The sequence below is a fragment of the Megalops cyprinoides genome, chromosome 18 (assembly GCF_013368585.1).
Source record: "Megalops cyprinoides isolate fMegCyp1 chromosome 18, fMegCyp1.pri, whole genome shotgun sequence".
NCBI lineage: Eukaryota > Metazoa > Chordata > Actinopteri > Elopiformes > Megalopidae > Megalops > Megalops cyprinoides.
The window spans coordinates 18,240,516-18,257,214 of record NC_050600.1 but is presented as its reverse complement, the minus strand read 5'-3'; the positions used below and the strand labels follow the sequence as shown (position 1 = coordinate 18,257,214).

Here is a 16,699-nt window from a genome sequence, read left to right as displayed (position 1 = left end):
TTCACCTCTTTCACCCACTCTCTTTCCTCTATCTCCTTCATCCTCTCTTTATTTTTTTCACCGGCTCTCTGTCCTCTGTTTCTCTCTCTTTCTCTTTCCCCCTCTCTCTCTCCACTCTATCTCTCTGATCTCTTCCTCTTCTCCTCTGCTTGTACAAGCCCCGGTAATAAGCGGCAGATGTTTTTCCCATCCAGGGGGCTGCTCCAGTGCCATTGTTTTGGGCCTGGTCCAAGAAAGCCTTGCTTTGGGTAGCAGAGATGGATTAGGCTGCCGATCCTGCAGTTTCAGCGCCGGCCCTTTGTGTGTGTGCCGTGCGGTGGGGCGGCCCCTGCTTTTGGCTCCCATTTGCAGGAGATCAAAAGGGCGGGCAGACGCAGTGATTGTACAGAGCAGGCCTCCGCCGCTCCTAATATTAAACACACCAACCCACAGCTCCCATACTGAACACGTCACAGTCCCACAGCTCCTAATACTCAACACAGCAATCCTCAGCTCTCAGTACTGAACACACCATCCCACAGCTGTCAGCACTGAACACACCACTAGTCCACAGCTCTCCAAACTGAACACATCACAGTCCTACAGCTCTCAGTACTGAACACACCACCCCACAGCTCTCAGCACTGAACACACCACCACTCCACAGCTCTAAATACTCAACACACCATCCCTGAGCTCTAAATACTTAACACTTTACGGTCCCACATAGAGGAAGACACACCCTTGGCAGTCAGCAGGTACAATGGTGGAAAAAGTGGCTTGCCGTCAAGCTCATCTACATTAATGAAACTTTATTATGCCATTTAAATATTGCCACCATCTCCCTCCTGATTGCAGAGGGATCGCGGTACAGCTATTTTGAACCGTGTTCAAAGGAACAGTTTTACTGCGGCAGCCTTTAATGAATTAGTCCTACACAAAGAGCCGCTTGTGCAAATGTTACATCTCGCCAGATGTTATTGCTGAAAGACACATTTCTTCTTGCCCTGAGCTCTTGCAATTTAAATATCCATTTAGGTAAACCTTTGTACCTTTTCTGCCTGCAGGGAGCGTCAGGTTTGGAAGTGGCTAAGTCAATAAAGGCCGGGCTCCTTGTGTCAACGCGTTTTGGTTACAATTTTTAATGAAGCCTCATTTGCATTTAAAAGTACCGCACAAAGCGTTGGGGGGTACTTTGCTATTTTTTTGGAATAATATATGTGTAAATGTGTAGTGTTTTTAAGTCTGCTTGTTGTGACTGTTGTGGAATGTGGAACTTGCCCTTTTAAATTTGAGTGCGGTAAACAGCACACTGCTGATATGAGCATGTGCCTCGTTAAAACCTTTTCACTCAGGTCACGTGTTTACAGTGTACCTGTTTTAATAAGTAGGCGTATCTTAATTAATGTTGCAATTTCTTGTTTAAAAATGAAATGATGTCTGAGTGCGTAGTAAGAGAAGGTGACTTGAAAATGAATATGGGTGAAGCAGGCTGCAGTGTAGCATAGTGGTAAGGAGCAGGGCTCGTAACCAAAAGGTTGCTGGTTCGATTCCCCGCTGGGGCACTGCTGCTGTACCCTTTAACCCTTTAACTTAACCCATAAATTGCCCCAGTAAATATCAGGCTGTAAAAATGGATAACACGCAAAAATTGTAACCTGTGTAAGTTACCTTGGATAAGAGCGTCTGCTAAATGACAATAATGTAATGTAATGTACAGGGCTGAGTGTATGTGGCCGCAGAGTGGGGCCTTTGTCTGCCTAACACAGTTTGGCTGGAGTCAGACCCGGGTGCGTATCTCTGTAGATGTGTGCTCTGCATTGTGGAAGACGCTGCAGTGAGTTGTCCAGCAGCAGGAGTTCCGAGGTACGTGCCTAAGTAGGAAGAGAGTGCGAATGAGAACCGCAGTGTTACTGAATGGGCACTGATGCACCTGGAGAACATAAGTGCTCTGAGAAAAGATGACTCTAATTCATGTGAAAAGTGTTCTGGCAGTAGTTTTGTGTGTGTGTTTCTGTCTGTGTTTTGTGTGTATATTTGTGTATCTGTTTTGTGTGTGTGTGTGTGTGTGTGTGTGTGTGTGTGTGTGTGTTTAGGGTACTGGAGTGAAAGGTGCACTGACTGCATTCTGGCCGTGGTGTGTGAGCTGCACAGCTACACTAACTGCAGCAAAGTTTTCAGCTCACAGATGGATTTAGCCTGCAGGCAACACACAGCTTTCCATAAGTTAAGCACTTTCCCTGTTCTTCGCATGGTCTTTTAATCTTCCCTTATATTGCAGGAGGTGTGTACACCACAAGCTCATTTCAGTTCTTTGTAAAACACAATTCCTTTGAAAGATGTTGTCATTTGAAAAGAAATGGGGGGGAAAAAAAGAAAGAAATTGTTAATTTTGCCAATGCGGCTTTGAGATTTCGGCTTTTAACTGTAGGTTGAATATCCCTACAGCTGTGCTTTGTTTTTTAACTTAAAAAAAGTAAAGCAACATCTGTGCAAACTCTCATATTTGCCAGAATTAGTACTTTCTGGCATAGTGAATGCTTTTATCTTTCATGTAATTGTATATACATGGGGAATATTTCCTTCAGTAAGGTAGTAAATTTTATTTATTTACTTTTTTAAAACTGTGCTTCTGGAAAAAAGAGTTCATACGTACCTGGGGCCATCTGTATGATTTTCTTCTTGTTTCAGCCTTACTTAAGAGATATTTGCAAAACAAAACAGTATAATGGAACATCCCCTATGGGCTCGTTGTTGGTTGTTTATTTCTTATGAGAAATAAATCTCTTCAAAGCAACAAACTTCTGTGTTATAACTATTCCCAACCACACTAACCAGCGTGCTCCCACCAATGTGAAAATCTGCAGGCAAAGTGAGACCCGGCATCAGCCAATGCAAATGACAACGGGAGAAGAGTATTTGTATGTACAAATGTGCGTTACAAGTCATAAAATGTAGCTACAGCTACCTGGTGTACAATATTTAATTAATCGAGCAGGGTTATTGCAAGCTAACCGCTATGTTTCTCCAAGTAATTAGGAGTGAGTCTCCTGTGTCGTTTGGGAGGGACTCGTAGGACCGGAGTTTGCGAAAATCTCCGCTCCCCCGCTGACTGCGCCACACCGGCAGCCGCGCAAGGAAGGCGACTTCGCCTCCAGCGGTACTAAAACGCGCATCAGAGAGAAACAGTTGTTTACTTTGTTTGAACCGCGCAACCTCGCCCCCGCGGGGCATCGGTTCGCTCCCGAGCTCTTGGCGTCTTTCATTCTCGTTTCGTGACAAAGAGACGGATGAATAACAAAGTCGCTCTTTTCCCTTTTCTCCCCCCCCCCCCCCCGAATAATTCATTCGGTCCGCGGAAGCCTGGGCTCCGCGCAAACCGGACACGACACACAAACTGCATTACGTTGTTTTTACGGACATCAAGCTCATCGGTCTTTAATGGCGAGGAGCGCGACCGGCAGGGAAAGGCGGAGGCGCCGCAGCCGGTGCGCCGAGGATGAGTGCGTTGCGTAACCGAGTTAAAGTGAGGAAGCGGCGCAGCGAGCCTGTCTCTCCGTGAGAACTGTCCCCTCTCATCTGTGCTCTGATCTGTGCGTGAGGGGCAATGCGGAGAGACAGGGGGCTCACTGTCACTGCCAGTTTTCCACTCACCTGACACTTGACTGAAAACCATCCTTTTCGCGACTAAATAGTTTGCGCAAATCGGGACAGATTTGCCAGTTTTTTTTTCCTCGTCATGTTTTTTTCTTTATCATTTCTGTATTGTGTACTTTGCTGCTGGTAATGTGTTGATAAATATGTGCCTTCGACATTAGAGGTTCAGCAGTGTTTTGTAGAGATGGATTTTGTGGACCATTTCAAAAAATGAAATGCTCCCCGTATGCAGGGGAAAAGATGCTGTTTTTCAGTTATTACAGTGTACCTCGGATTCAAAAATAAAATTCAGCATTTGACGATGAATGTCAAGTACGTAGGTACACGATTGAGCATTGCAAACTACATCTTTAAGCCAAGAACCAAATACCCTCTGCCAGCTGATGATGCAAGCCAACGTTTCTGTCAGCCAGACATTAATTAGAGTGCACAGAGAGATGTAAAGTCTCGCTGACAAAGTGCTCCTTTTCCACAGACAGTCCTTCTAATCTCATAAGGACTACAAGAATCATGAAGAAAAAAGTGTTTTTTTGAGCATGTCAGTGTTAAGTTTGCGCACAGCACTGGTTTCTCTCTTTAGAAATTGAGTGAAATAAAATGGGGAGAAAAATTATTTCTTACATTTTTAATGCTTAATGCAGATGTTTAATTTTGTGTTTTTGTCATTCTTGTGGAAAAATTGCGCTCTTAATTGTCACCTTGCCTCCAGTGCACACCGAGAACATCTTTCTTCTGCTGTGTCTGGAGGCAGAGGAATAGGTGAAAATACGAGGTTATGCTCAGATCCACTCACGTAAAAATTCCCACTTCTCTCCTGTAGCCGATGCGCTGCTTTGTTGAATTCGTTTTGTGCGTAGCCCAGCGATATGCGGTAACCCTGACATATTTTACACCACTTCCAGTGCAGAGGTCACTCACTCGAGAGAGGCCATTGCCATGGTGACGCCAGAGGCATTGTTTGAGGGTTACTGACTACCACGGGAGAATTCGGCGCGCGTAACCAGATGTTTTAATACGTTTGGGGCATGTTATAATTTCCTGCAGGTATGACTTAAAACAACAGCGCGTGCCGAAGTATTTTTTCATTAGATATCATAGCTGGTTCGCTATTTCCACAGGGCTTTGGCTCCACAATGGAGCGTGCTTCTCTAGTTGCTCTTTCCCATTCCAGCCTCCATGGGCCCACGTGAACGCTGTGCCTCCGTGCTGTTGCCTTTCATGCTGTTTTTTGACTGACTTTACTAACTCCCGCTGTATCGCTCTGTGGGATCCTGTGCAGTTATTCTTATAGGTCTGTGTTTTTTTCCTGACCATCTTGTTTTTATAGTGATGTGATGGGCTAAAGTTCTTTTTTTATGTAACTCCACATTTTTGATCCATACACTTAAACTGATTTGGACAGTGGAAAGAAGGAGTCTGGTACTTATTGGGATTGACGTTCGTCTGGAATTTTACACCATTTGGATCAGGTGAACTGCCGTGTTTGCTCTTCAGATTTGTGCCGTCATATCTATATCTGCCTCCCCTTTTTATGAAGGCTGGGCCTTTCTCCCCAGGTGTAGTAGAATTATTCAGTGGAGTTGCTTGAATGGTAGTTGATGTTTTCTCAGGAAGCACTGATTTGTGTCTGGGTCTTCTCTTTGAGCCCCAAACTGTTGTGCCATTGTCCTGCATTCGAGTAGTAGCATCATCCCCAAAGTCCACCGTAGGTCCAGTTTTAAACTCCTCTTTTATGAGTTTCAGTGTTTAGTCATTGGCCATGAGGTGTTGGAAAGGGGAGAGGTGTTCTCTTTGTATGACACCTGTGAGAAAGAGTTCTTCTCGATAGATTTTTACCCATCATCAATCTCTGCGGAGATTCTGTTTTACCAGGATGTGTCTGTTCTGAACCCTTACTGCTGGCCTTGTAACTTGTCTGTAGAATCAGCCGTTCTACAGCATGTCAGCTCCCAACTTCCACAAGCACGGAGCATCAGTTGGGCAATTTGTTTGTCCACAAGAACACCTGGACATTTCTGGAAACGAAGTGAACCCAAGAAAATGTCATTTGTTGGACTTACCAGTTATCTATCTGCCTTCCAGAGGCATGTACGTTTACTGCTTTCATCAGAACACGCTCCTAACCACTGTTTAATGTTCAAACGCTGACCGCCTTTCCTACAAAAGGAAAATGAACATGTTGCGCCTCAGTGACATATGGTGGTTGGGTAAGACAATTAATGCTCAGAGGGTAAATGCATGTTGTTTGTTCACCTGGTCGTTCAGTTGATACAGTGTATCGCTGCTTGTGTGGCGCTGATACCCAGCAGACATTATTATTTTCCTGACCACATATATGATATTGATTTATGAGGAAAAAGAGACCTCATGCTAGCTACAGAGCTACCGAAATCTCTAAAGTGAATCCCAAATTATCTGTTTTATAACAAGTTGGGGTTAAAAAAGAGAACCCAGCAGAACGTGTCAGAATCACTCATTGAAGTGAGAATGACTTGTTTACGACTTTGCTTCCAAGCTGCTGGATTCCCTGTGATAAAAACAAAATCGCGGGAGCTTATGACTGAAAGACAAGCAGAGACGGGATCAAAGAGAGACAAAGTGGGGAAGAGCGGGACTGCAGGTAGTGGGCGGGGCCCTCTCACCTGTCTGTCATTCCTCTTGCTTTCATCGCCGGGACTTTGGGGCGAAGCGATCGCAGTGCTGTCAGGTGGGGCAGGATGGTCGAGGTGTCAAAAGGTCATTTTTGTCCGCTCCTGCACGGGGGTCATATTTTAAAAGGGGTTGGCGCGTTTTTAAACGGGGCGTCCTGGAGGGGTACGCCCCCGGGGAAACAAGGATTGCAATAATAAGGTTCCTACGCTGTAAGCTCAGACCTCCTCCTTTCCTGTGACATTTCAGTCACATCCCCAATAATATAGTTATGATTTGTGCATAAGAGCCAAACTGCAGCTGAGCTGGGAAAACTAATATTATAAGGAGCTGCCTTCCTTATTGTTTTACTTCCCCAGCCGGGGGTGGTGGAGGGGGGTGGGGGGATGGAGGGGGGGTGACAGGAAGTTACTTAGACATCGTTGGCAGATGTCACTTGAAAGCACTCCTTCTGGAGCGTGCAGAAACGTCAGAATCTGTCGGGTAATTTTTTGACGAACGTGTCACGCCTGACATGGAAATGTGGCCGGCCGTACATTAAGAGATCTCCCCAGTGTTTCGGAGCAGGTAGTAATGCGCCCAGAAAGTGCTCCTCGTCCCCTCGCACGATGTACTTGTCTGGTGCCGGAGAGAGCCCCTTGCAAGAAATTACTTTAGTCAGAAGAGGAACCCATTTACAATATGTGCTTTATCACATCTCAGACAATGCATCGCAGATTAGAGACATTTTTGATGAATCTTTCATAAACACTTTTTTTTTTTTTTCCTGAGTGCCACGGCTCCCGGTCCTTTCCGAATGCGTGCGCCAGCGCCTGTTCCATAAAGTCAGATGTCATCTTCGGAGAACGTGCGGAGGGGAGGGTGGGGGGGGGGGTCTTCGCTGGGAGAGTGACACAGAAAGCCGACGGAGTGGCGCATTGAAAATTCATCCGCGAGTCGTAAGGCTGCCATGATAGCTCCGCTGAACTTTCCTTTGAATCGGGCGTCACTTGTCCTCAGCCATTTCACCCCCCCCCCCCCCCCCCCCCATCTCAAACAAGAGAATCTCTTTCCGTGTCCTCATCAATTCTTCACCGCAATTTGACATGCATTTAATCCATTTGCATAGCAGTCCCTTTGTCTGTGGCTTGCAGTGTAGTTTGCCTCAACTTCCCTTTAAAACGCTGTTTAAAATTAATGCGAGCCAAAAAAAAAAAATTAAATAAATATATCAAATGCTGGCCTGATGTTGTTGTACATTATTCCCTTTGAAAAGGGATTTTGTTCATATTTTAAGTGTACTCAGAAGTAACACACATGAAGTTGGAGTCACCCGGAGGCAGATTCATCTAATGTTTTCAGTGTGTTAAGTACGTGCAGAACCGCTGCTGAACGCAGTAATATGTCCAAGAATATTTTGTAAACGCGTGCAGCGGTACATGCGTGGCGAGCTTTGCCTTGACTGATGTGAAATGTAACCATGTAGATCTCAGAATTATGGCATGTAGACAAATAGACTGTACATGCTGCACAGTTATACAGTAGTTGCTTGGTTTGTGGAGTGACTGTATGAGAACCAGGTGATAAATGCTGTCCATAGCTGTAGCAAAACACACATAGCTGTAGGAAAACAAAGTTATCAGGGTTGTAAAGATATTAATAACAGGATCTTGAGGATCGCAATCATCAGTTATTAGTTTTCCATCTCAGATCAGTCACGTTGATAATGTCATCAGATTTCTAAGATAACGCAAGACAGTTCAAATACCATCACACTGAACATTACCTCCCCCAGGCACTGAATGAAACTTGACATTAATCAGAATAAGCAGGAGTGGTCAGGAGTCACTGCGCTGTGGCGAAGGCCGCTTCCTCTCCGATCAAATGGAGATGTAACGGGGAAAGTAGATCCGGCAGCGTCTGTGTAGGGAGCGAACACCCAGGGTGATTTTCCATCCCAGCTCTGTCATATAAACTAGGGCTTGTCTGTGTTCTTGTGATGACTTGTTGGTAATTCGTTGTAATTCAAAATGAGGAGCCCATTCCTGTGTAAGAGCGAAAGTTGGAAATGGAACCTTTTTTATAACCTGTTGTGCACTTTCCAAAACATTTCTTCCTTTCTAGGTAACATAGATCATGTCTTGTTGGGAGGATAACTGTCTTTTGTTCCTTGTTGCCTGTCATTGTTGTTTTAACCACAAAATAAGAAATCTTGTGTAAACTATTTGAGAATGATGTTGTTTCAGTTAAAATGGGGTCATCCATGAGAAGTTTTCCTCTCAGTGGCTGCTGGATTAATAGAAGTATTAAGCACAATGCCACTATTGCTGCTTTTTAATAAAAACATATTTAATTACAACAATAGCTTTTTAAGAAAGCTCCATAACATTACCCTAACCTGAGGGATCTGGTGATTCTGTTCCGTCCCCCGGAATACCTTCTATTGTCTGTTTTTTTTTTTTTTTGGATAAAGGGAGTTAATGCATGTGATGCATTAAAAAAAAAATTAAAAATTGATCATGTTCCATTTAAATGCAAGGTACGCGGTGCTCCGCATGAGCACTGCTGTCTCTTTAAATAGTAAGAGCTGTCTGTTCCCTGTCTGTCTGTTTACAAAATATGTGCCTGTAAATGAGACCTGTCCCCGGCGGACCAACCCCTTGTATGAATATAAATAATAGATAGATATTAGATAAATAATTCCTCTCGCTGAATTATTGACGCCTTTCAGGATTCACGTCAAGACAGGGGGAAAAAAGGGAAGAGAGGGATAATATTGTGGGTCTTCCCTCCCCTGTTATTGTCGTGGGTGTGTGAGGTGGTGTGACCTGATGGGGCCGAGGCCAACCGAGAGAGGGGGGTGACCCCGGTGTGACCTGGGAGCGTGCGAGTGACGGCGCGGTGGGAGGCCTGGCCAGGGGTAGGCCCGCAGCCAGCGCCTGCGTGGGGGGTGGGGGGCCCAGAGGGGGGGCAGGGGTCCAAACTACCAAGAGCCGGGAGCGCGGCGTCGGTCCCCCAGGTCTGTAGGGGGAAGGGGCCCCCGGGTTGGAGCTCCATTGGAGAGACGGTAGGGTACACACAGCCCTGGGCCACAAACCGAAACGCACATACTGATGCGCGGAAACGCGGGATGGGGGGGGGGGGGGGGGTAAACGCTGGCGAGAAGATGGACATTGTTATTCAGACGCCGGCCGGCTGACGACGCGTGGCGGAGGCCCTTTTCCACAAGGAGTTTGGCCTGAAAGCGGCGCGTTTGGATGCTTTCAGATTCACGCCACGTCGGAGCCAAACTAACTCCTGCAAGAAAAGAGCTGTGCAGTGCAGGCTTCTTGCTTTGTCCTTTGACTTGCGTGATTAAACCCTCTCATTATTTAAACAACGCTTTTCGTTAATGTCTGCGACTGTCCCAGCGCGCACGCTGTAAGGAAGGGCAAAAAAAAAGCAATGGGAACTTGAGCTCATGAGGACAACCAGAGCTAACCTGAGCTCATGTGGAGCCACAGAGCTGGGGTGTAGGTGCACTGTTCCTTTCAGTGCACTCCGAAGAGTTAGAAACGACTCCGGTGGAAGTCTGTGAAGGGTGTGGTCACAGTGAGAGTGCTAACTGTCCCCGCTGCCTGTCTCCTCAGGCATCCCCATGCTGAAGATCGTGTTCGAGGGCTATGAGCACCTGTCCCTGATCTCTGTGCCTCTGCTCATCTACCACCCTGCACAGATCCTGCTGGGCAGCATCCTCGTGCCCACCATCAAGTCCTGGATGGTCACCAGACACAGGGTAGGGAGGGACACCGGAGCACGCACACACACACACACTTACACATACACATGCATGCAAACATACACATAGATACATGCAAACACACATAAACGCACACCCGCCGCGCAAAACACATAAACACCTGCAAACACACGCATACACATGTACACAAAGGCACACAAACACGCAAACAACACGCAAACACGCATAAATGCGCAGACACGCACATAAACACATGCAAAACACCTGCAAACGCACAAACGCTCACGAAACCACACTCGCATGCAAAACAATGCACAGACTCACAGACACACACACAAAGGTTGCGAGCACATGCACGTTCAGGTGCAAAGTGTCATCGGACATGCGGGGAGGCGTCACAGGCCGGGGTCCTTGGCAAGGGCGGCCTCGGGTCAGGAGACGACCCTCCAAGAGAGCAGGCGAGGGCTGTTCCTCCGTCTGATCCCCCCCTCTCTCTTCTCTCCCTCCAGTCGAGTATCTTAATGCAATAGAAATGTGTTCCAACTCTGCGGGCCAGGATTTGTAAGTAAAGATGCGCAAAGCCATTTTCTTACCAGCCAAAATAATTGAAATCAGGCTGTCATTGTGGGTACATGATCTGCTCAGTGCAGTGTCTCCTCCCCGAATTGCGGGCTGGTGGTGGTGGGTTATGGAGTGGGGAGGACCACTGTTCTTCTTGGGAGTTGGCAGTCTCACATTGAGCCTGTTTTTCCATCAGAATGTCACTGAATTTCAAGAGCTGAATTTCACATTGCAGTGTTTGGATTTGGGCCAATTTTTATTAAAATGTAATATCACATTTTAATCAAAGTACCATAACATTTGGACATAAAACAAAATATAAATGATATTACATTACCTAAATATTCTTAAATAAATATTAGGTATGTCAAACTATTTAAACGTTTCAGATAAGTACTTTAAAAAAGTACTTTAAGAAGTGTTTCACTGGCCACTGCTCGCCTTCATAGAGCAGCACTAGGGGTAACACTGCAATGAATCTATTCAAGCGAGTCAACTAATCACGCAATCCAATATTTGTGGACAGGGCCCTGAAAGGTTATAGAACGATAACAAAAAATACTTACAGCTAAATAAATAAATGCACTTATTGAGGTAAACTGGTGATTTAAGACAGACAGATTGGTGTTGTGGAGGATGGGGATGTAATTCCAGTTGTTGGGGACGTGGTGTAGCTGTCTGCGGAGTGCCTGAGTGAAAAGCATGGATGGATAAACACATGGGGAACTGTCTTATCTTCCTGACTCAGTACCTGAACCAACACGCAGCTGTCTCTTTTTCAACATGTCTCACGGCAGGCGGTGAAGCTAACCAACCTGCAGCCCATCTGACCAGGCCAGCAAAAAAGTTTCTCGGGAAGGAGCTGAACCGAACTGACGGACCAAAACAGAGACACGAGACCAGGCCTCAGCTGCCCCCACACCACCCAGGCGGAAGGATCCTGCCAATAAAAGTGCCTTACCACAACCATCCATGACCCCCCCCCCTTCCTCTCTCAGCCTGGCTGGCACCCACTGGCCCTCTGATCGCCATTGGTTACTGAAACATTTCTCTACTTTCCTTCATTTTTTCAAATATATATATCTATTTTTTTTATCTGACTGAAGATGCAACGTTGAACCATTTCCCGGCTTGGGGCTGGGAGCTGCATTACTGTGACAGCGCTGAAAGCTACCACCGGCCTTGATGGACCGACTCGGGCACGCTGGTGGCATGCCTTTATTTTTTACTCTTTTTCTGTTCCCTCTTGTTTTTTTTTTAAAGACCGTATGTGTGACAATCTGTACAGAACCCGGCAGTTTTGACTCCCCACTGATCCGGATTGCCTGGAGAAGGACCCGGATGGAGCAGGTGCGGGGCAGTTGCCCCCCCTGGCCCACTCACAGCCAGGACATTTCGCATGGTGCTTTCCAAGCCGGCTCCCCCTTTCCAAGAACCACACTGTTATGTACCTTTTCTTGTGAAAGCTGCTTTGCGAACAATAAAACATCTGGGAAAAACACGGCGGCTGAGCTGCCCGCGAACCCTGTGCTTGTCGAAATTGTGCTGACCCTCACCTGTGAAATTGCCGGGCATTAAGCTCCTGGAGAACCTTCCGGTAAACGCGCTAATGCTGCCGTGGCCCTGGGCTCATGAGCACCGCGTCCCGGCTACGCGGGGGAGAGCCGGGAGGTGGCGGGCGACCGTCTCTAATAACGTCATTTAGAATGCATCGCGTCAAAACAGGTTAATGCGTTCTTTGCCTAGAGGGGCTCCGCGCGCCCCTATCGGAAAACTCTCTTTAGCCGGCGTTCCATTAGGCGAGGAAACCGCGGGCCCTATTAGCAGCGCAGACAGCGTGGAGGGTTTGGGAGAATGAGGCGAGGGAGGAGGCAGGGTCAAAGGGACTGTAGCAGCTCTATTACCGGGAGTAACCCTCACTTAGATTAAACGCTCATGGGGTAATGGGGTCGTGGCTGTGATAGGCTGGTAAGGGAGGGAAGCCGTGTGGTCCAAGCATACCTGTGTCTCTCCGCTGGACTTGGTCGTGTTGTCGGTAGGTGCGTTCACAGACCCACCGTGATTTGAATGGAGTGACGGTTGCTCTTCCATCTCTCCATTTTTCTATTTTCTCCCCAATTTGGAATGGCTAATTCCCCAAATTTTTTGGAATGCCCAATTTGTCATCAGTGTTTGGTCCCATTGCACAACCCCCACTGTCAATCCGGGAGAGCGTGGATGAGCACGTGCCCTCCTCCGAGACATGTGATGTCAGCCGCTGCTTCTTTTCGCACTGCGGTCCACAAGCTAAGCTAGCACAGAGATGAGTCGGAGGAAGACATTTCATATGCAGCTTTGGCGCCTGGACCACAGGCGCCCGATCGACCAGCAGGGGTCGCTGTTGCTAATGGGACCGAAGCCCCTGCCGACGTACCCACCCCTATCCCCGGCGGAACGAAGCCAATGTGTTCCGCCTGTGAGCTCCCGGTCACTGTCGGCTAGTGACACAGTCGGGATCGAACCCGGGCCGTAGCGTTCAGTCTACACTGCTCTTCCACCTTTGACACCTGTGGCACGGGTGAACCTCAGACTACGTTACAATGCAGATGGCAGGGTAGAAGCGTGTGTATATTCATAAGGCCCTTTCCCATTTGGGTGCTGGCCTCTGCATACTGTGAAGGAAGGCTTAGTTGTGTGCACAAGATCAGGAGGCCTTTAGACAGACCCCTATAGAGCGGGTCACCCACCAGACATCTGTTTAGAGCAGGTTCTGGGCAGATCCAATTGTTTTCATGTCAGGTGGATCTGAATGAGGAAGCAGGCCCAGCGTGATATGGCAGTCGGTTGTGGTCTAGCACAGTTGGAACGCAGGAATGTTAAGAATGTGTGACTCTGGAAGGGCGATCAGATAAGGTGAGCTCTGAAATCGGGCTGGTAGTTGAAGAGCAAGGGTGTGAACTTTAACCAGACAGCATGGGTTTCAAGAAATGCTTCCAGCTCCGATATCACATGTCTCTCCTACTTACGATCAAGGATCACTGTCTGCCTTCCCCTTTGAGTTCCTCCAAAAAAACCCGGAGCTGCTAATGGTGGCTTCGTATCCACTTCTTCCTTTTTAGATAACTTTTTTGGCATGTTCCCATCTTCCCTGGTCTTCAAGGCAGAAGTTTCCTCTAAGAGCTGATCTAGGACCAGCTTTGGTATAGGGTGGGGAAGGCTGAGGAATCTGGTCTTCGATTAGCACTTACGGGCAACTTGTGTTGCGAACTTCCCGGGCACCCAGAGACAGTTCCGGCAGTCACCACAGAGAATTATTTACGTGGTCTGCTTGTGGTATATGAAAGTGACGAGGGTATCACGGACTACAGTATGATGTGCGTTTTTAATCTCTCCATCTCTATATTTGAGCACGGGCAAGGGAAGATGAGCGCAGCCTTTTAAACCTTAAATCCAGATAAGCCGGGCTGCTCCCACAAGCGCGGTCATGTTTGTCGTTCTTTGAAACAAGCTGAACTCGAAAATATTCGCTTTATTATTCAGACCTCTTAAATATCCTCAGGACTCTCCGAGCGTTGTTGTTTGCGTTGGATTGTTTATTAATAAATAGTCACATGAGATCGAACGAGACGCGCTTGCCACCAGACTTGATTGTAAGTAGAGCACTGCAGTGAGATTTGAAGCCTGCCATTCCCGCTTTGCGCTGTTTGTGCTTGCTTCGTAAAGTTTGCTTTTTCATTTTTAAAATGAGGTGCAGACGAAGAATATTCCCTTTGAAAGATTTTTGAATCAAGAGGGTTTCATTTAAGTTCCAGTTTCAGAGTCACGTCTTACATTTACTCTTTTTTTTTTTTGCAAAGAGTGTGCGTATGTATACAGTCTCCATTTTTTATAATTCTTCGACGCTGAATATTCATTAATCTTTCACACGCTTGATTTTCTGTTTAATGGATTTATAATCCTCCGGTGCTGTGGTACAGCACTGCAATCGTGTTTGTTTACAGCTCCGGATTTTTGTTTTAACCGAGATGCGCGCCAAAAGAAGTTATTTTTATTTATGTATTTATGCTCTTAAACGAAGAATGTACTACCAAGAGGACCAATGAGCGGCAGTGCTGTTGAAAGAGCCGGAGGGTAACGTTAATGTAATGTTTCAAGCGGGACTGAGGTGTGAAGTGAATTTCCCTGAAGTGCATCACACAGTTAAGGCAGCTACAGGACTACACTTTATCAATACCTAAAGCACCGCTGAAGGGATTCTTCCATAGAAGTGCAGCAACCATAATATATAGATCATAATTTTGTGCCTCAACAGATACTTAATTTAACGTTTTTACACATTTATATATTACCTCTCCACCTCTCAACCCAGATTAATTCATTCGTTCTTTTCTGTTATCTTGTCTTTGTTCAATTTGTAGTTGATGTACAGTATAGGTATAATTTAGGCGCCAATGTGCGGATTTACAGATCCCGTTCAATAATATGTTTTTGTACACGAAAGAAATTGAAAAATAAAAGCAATGTATTTATGATTCGGGGTGTGCATTAGGTTTCTGCTCTGGGTTAAGTTAACCAACTTTTTTAGGTTATGAGGAATTCATCTCAGGTTGCAATCTTACTACGGTAGATTAATAACTGTAAGCACTTGACCTGCCTTTGTTTATTTTTTATTAACCCATAAAACAACTTTTAAAGAATACGATCATACGTTTTTTTTTTTACTAATTGCGTTGGTATGTGATGCACAAGAGCAGTGTTTAATTTTTTTCCCTCTCCAACTGGCCGCTCAAAATGGGTATGAGTGTTGCGTTCTTGCTTTGTGTAAGTCTGCCCCCTAATGGTCAAGCGTGGAACTATCAAAGGCAATGTACAGTCTGGCCAATGCAGGAGTTGTATGATTTCTTTGTATTGATGACAACGGAGCTCTTTTTTAATGAACGGAATTACAAAAAACCACAACGGCATGAAAATAAGCAAGATGTATTGTTAGGGCATACACTTAGACAAGAATAGTCAAGAGTTTATTTAGATTGATGTTTGTTCAAGATAAAGTTGCTTTCCTCATTACTTAAGTATTTATGGCTATAAAAGCAAATATGTATGGAGTTAAATTATGTACAAGCTAAAATCCACACACAAAGAAACCCTAACATGCCCGCACAATCCCTAACATTTCTGAGAAAGTTCCCTGGTGTGAATACAAACAGTAATTAAAAGTTTAATACTGCTTGCAAAGAGAGAGAAACACAGCAGACAATAAGCAGCACTGAAAGTCTAATAATAAATTATCCCAAGCTAATGCTAAAAGTAAATCAGACCTTTCTTATGAAATACAGTCTAGACAGACAATGTTCCATAAATACATATTTTCTAGAGTAACATCACTGGAAGCCATTATTCAGACTCTTTGGAGGGATCTTTGAAGTGTGACTAATATTTAATAAAATAGGAAGAAGCAAAGTATCAGGTGAAAATGACACACTGCCTTGGCTTAGATAGGAAACTAACAGTAATGGAATGAAAGGGCCACACCATCTGAGACCATAGAGAGAGGGTGTTCACCTCACACTGTTCCAGCCAGAGTGTGAGCTTGTGTGTCTGTGCTTTTTTCTGTGAGTCAGTGAGTTTGTGTGTCTGAGTGTTTTTGTCTCTCTGTGTGAGTGTGTGTGTGTGTGTTTGTTTCTGTGTGAGTTGGTGCGTGTGCATTTGAGTGTGAGGGTGTGTGTGTGTGTGTGTGTGTTTGTTTCTGTGTGAGTTGGTGCGTGTGAGTGTGAGGGTGTGTGTGTGCGTGTGTGTGTGTGTGTGAGGGTGCGCGTGTGTGTGTGTGCGTGTGTGTGTGTGCGTGTGTGTGCGCGCGTGTGCGTGCGTGTGTGTGTGTGTGTGAGGGCGTGTGTGCGTGTGAGTGTGTGCACGTGTGTGTGTGTGAGGGTGCATGTGTGCGCGTGTGTGTGCGCGTGTGTGTGTGTGTGTGTGTGTGTGCGTGCGTGTGTGTGTGCGTGCGTGTGTGTGTGAGGGCGTGTGTGTGCGTCCGTGTGTGTGTGAGGGCGTGTGTGTGCGTGTGTGTGTGTGTGTGTGTGTGTGTGTGTGTGTGTGAGGGCGCGCGTGTGTGTGTGTGTGTGTGTGTGTGTGTGTGTGTGTGTGTGTGTGTGTGTGTGT

The 16,699-nt window shown here is 46.2% G+C and overlaps 1 protein-coding gene across 1 annotated transcript in view; it reads left to right on the top strand.

The window, feature by feature from the left end:
- Positions 1 to 11,543, top strand: part of slc10a7 (solute carrier family 10 member 7) — an 87,628-nt gene extending 76,085 nt beyond the window's left edge. The window contains exons 14-15 of the mRNA XM_036551874.1: positions 9,894 to 10,039; positions 11,362 to 11,543. Of these exons, the coding sequence (XP_036407767.1) occupies positions 9,894 to 10,039; positions 11,362 to 11,394 (179 nt within the window). The 3' untranslated portion in view covers positions 11,395 to 11,543. The remainder of the gene's footprint in view (positions 1 to 9,893; positions 10,040 to 11,361) is intronic.
- The last annotated feature ends 5,156 nt before the right edge of the window (positions 11,544 to 16,699 follow it).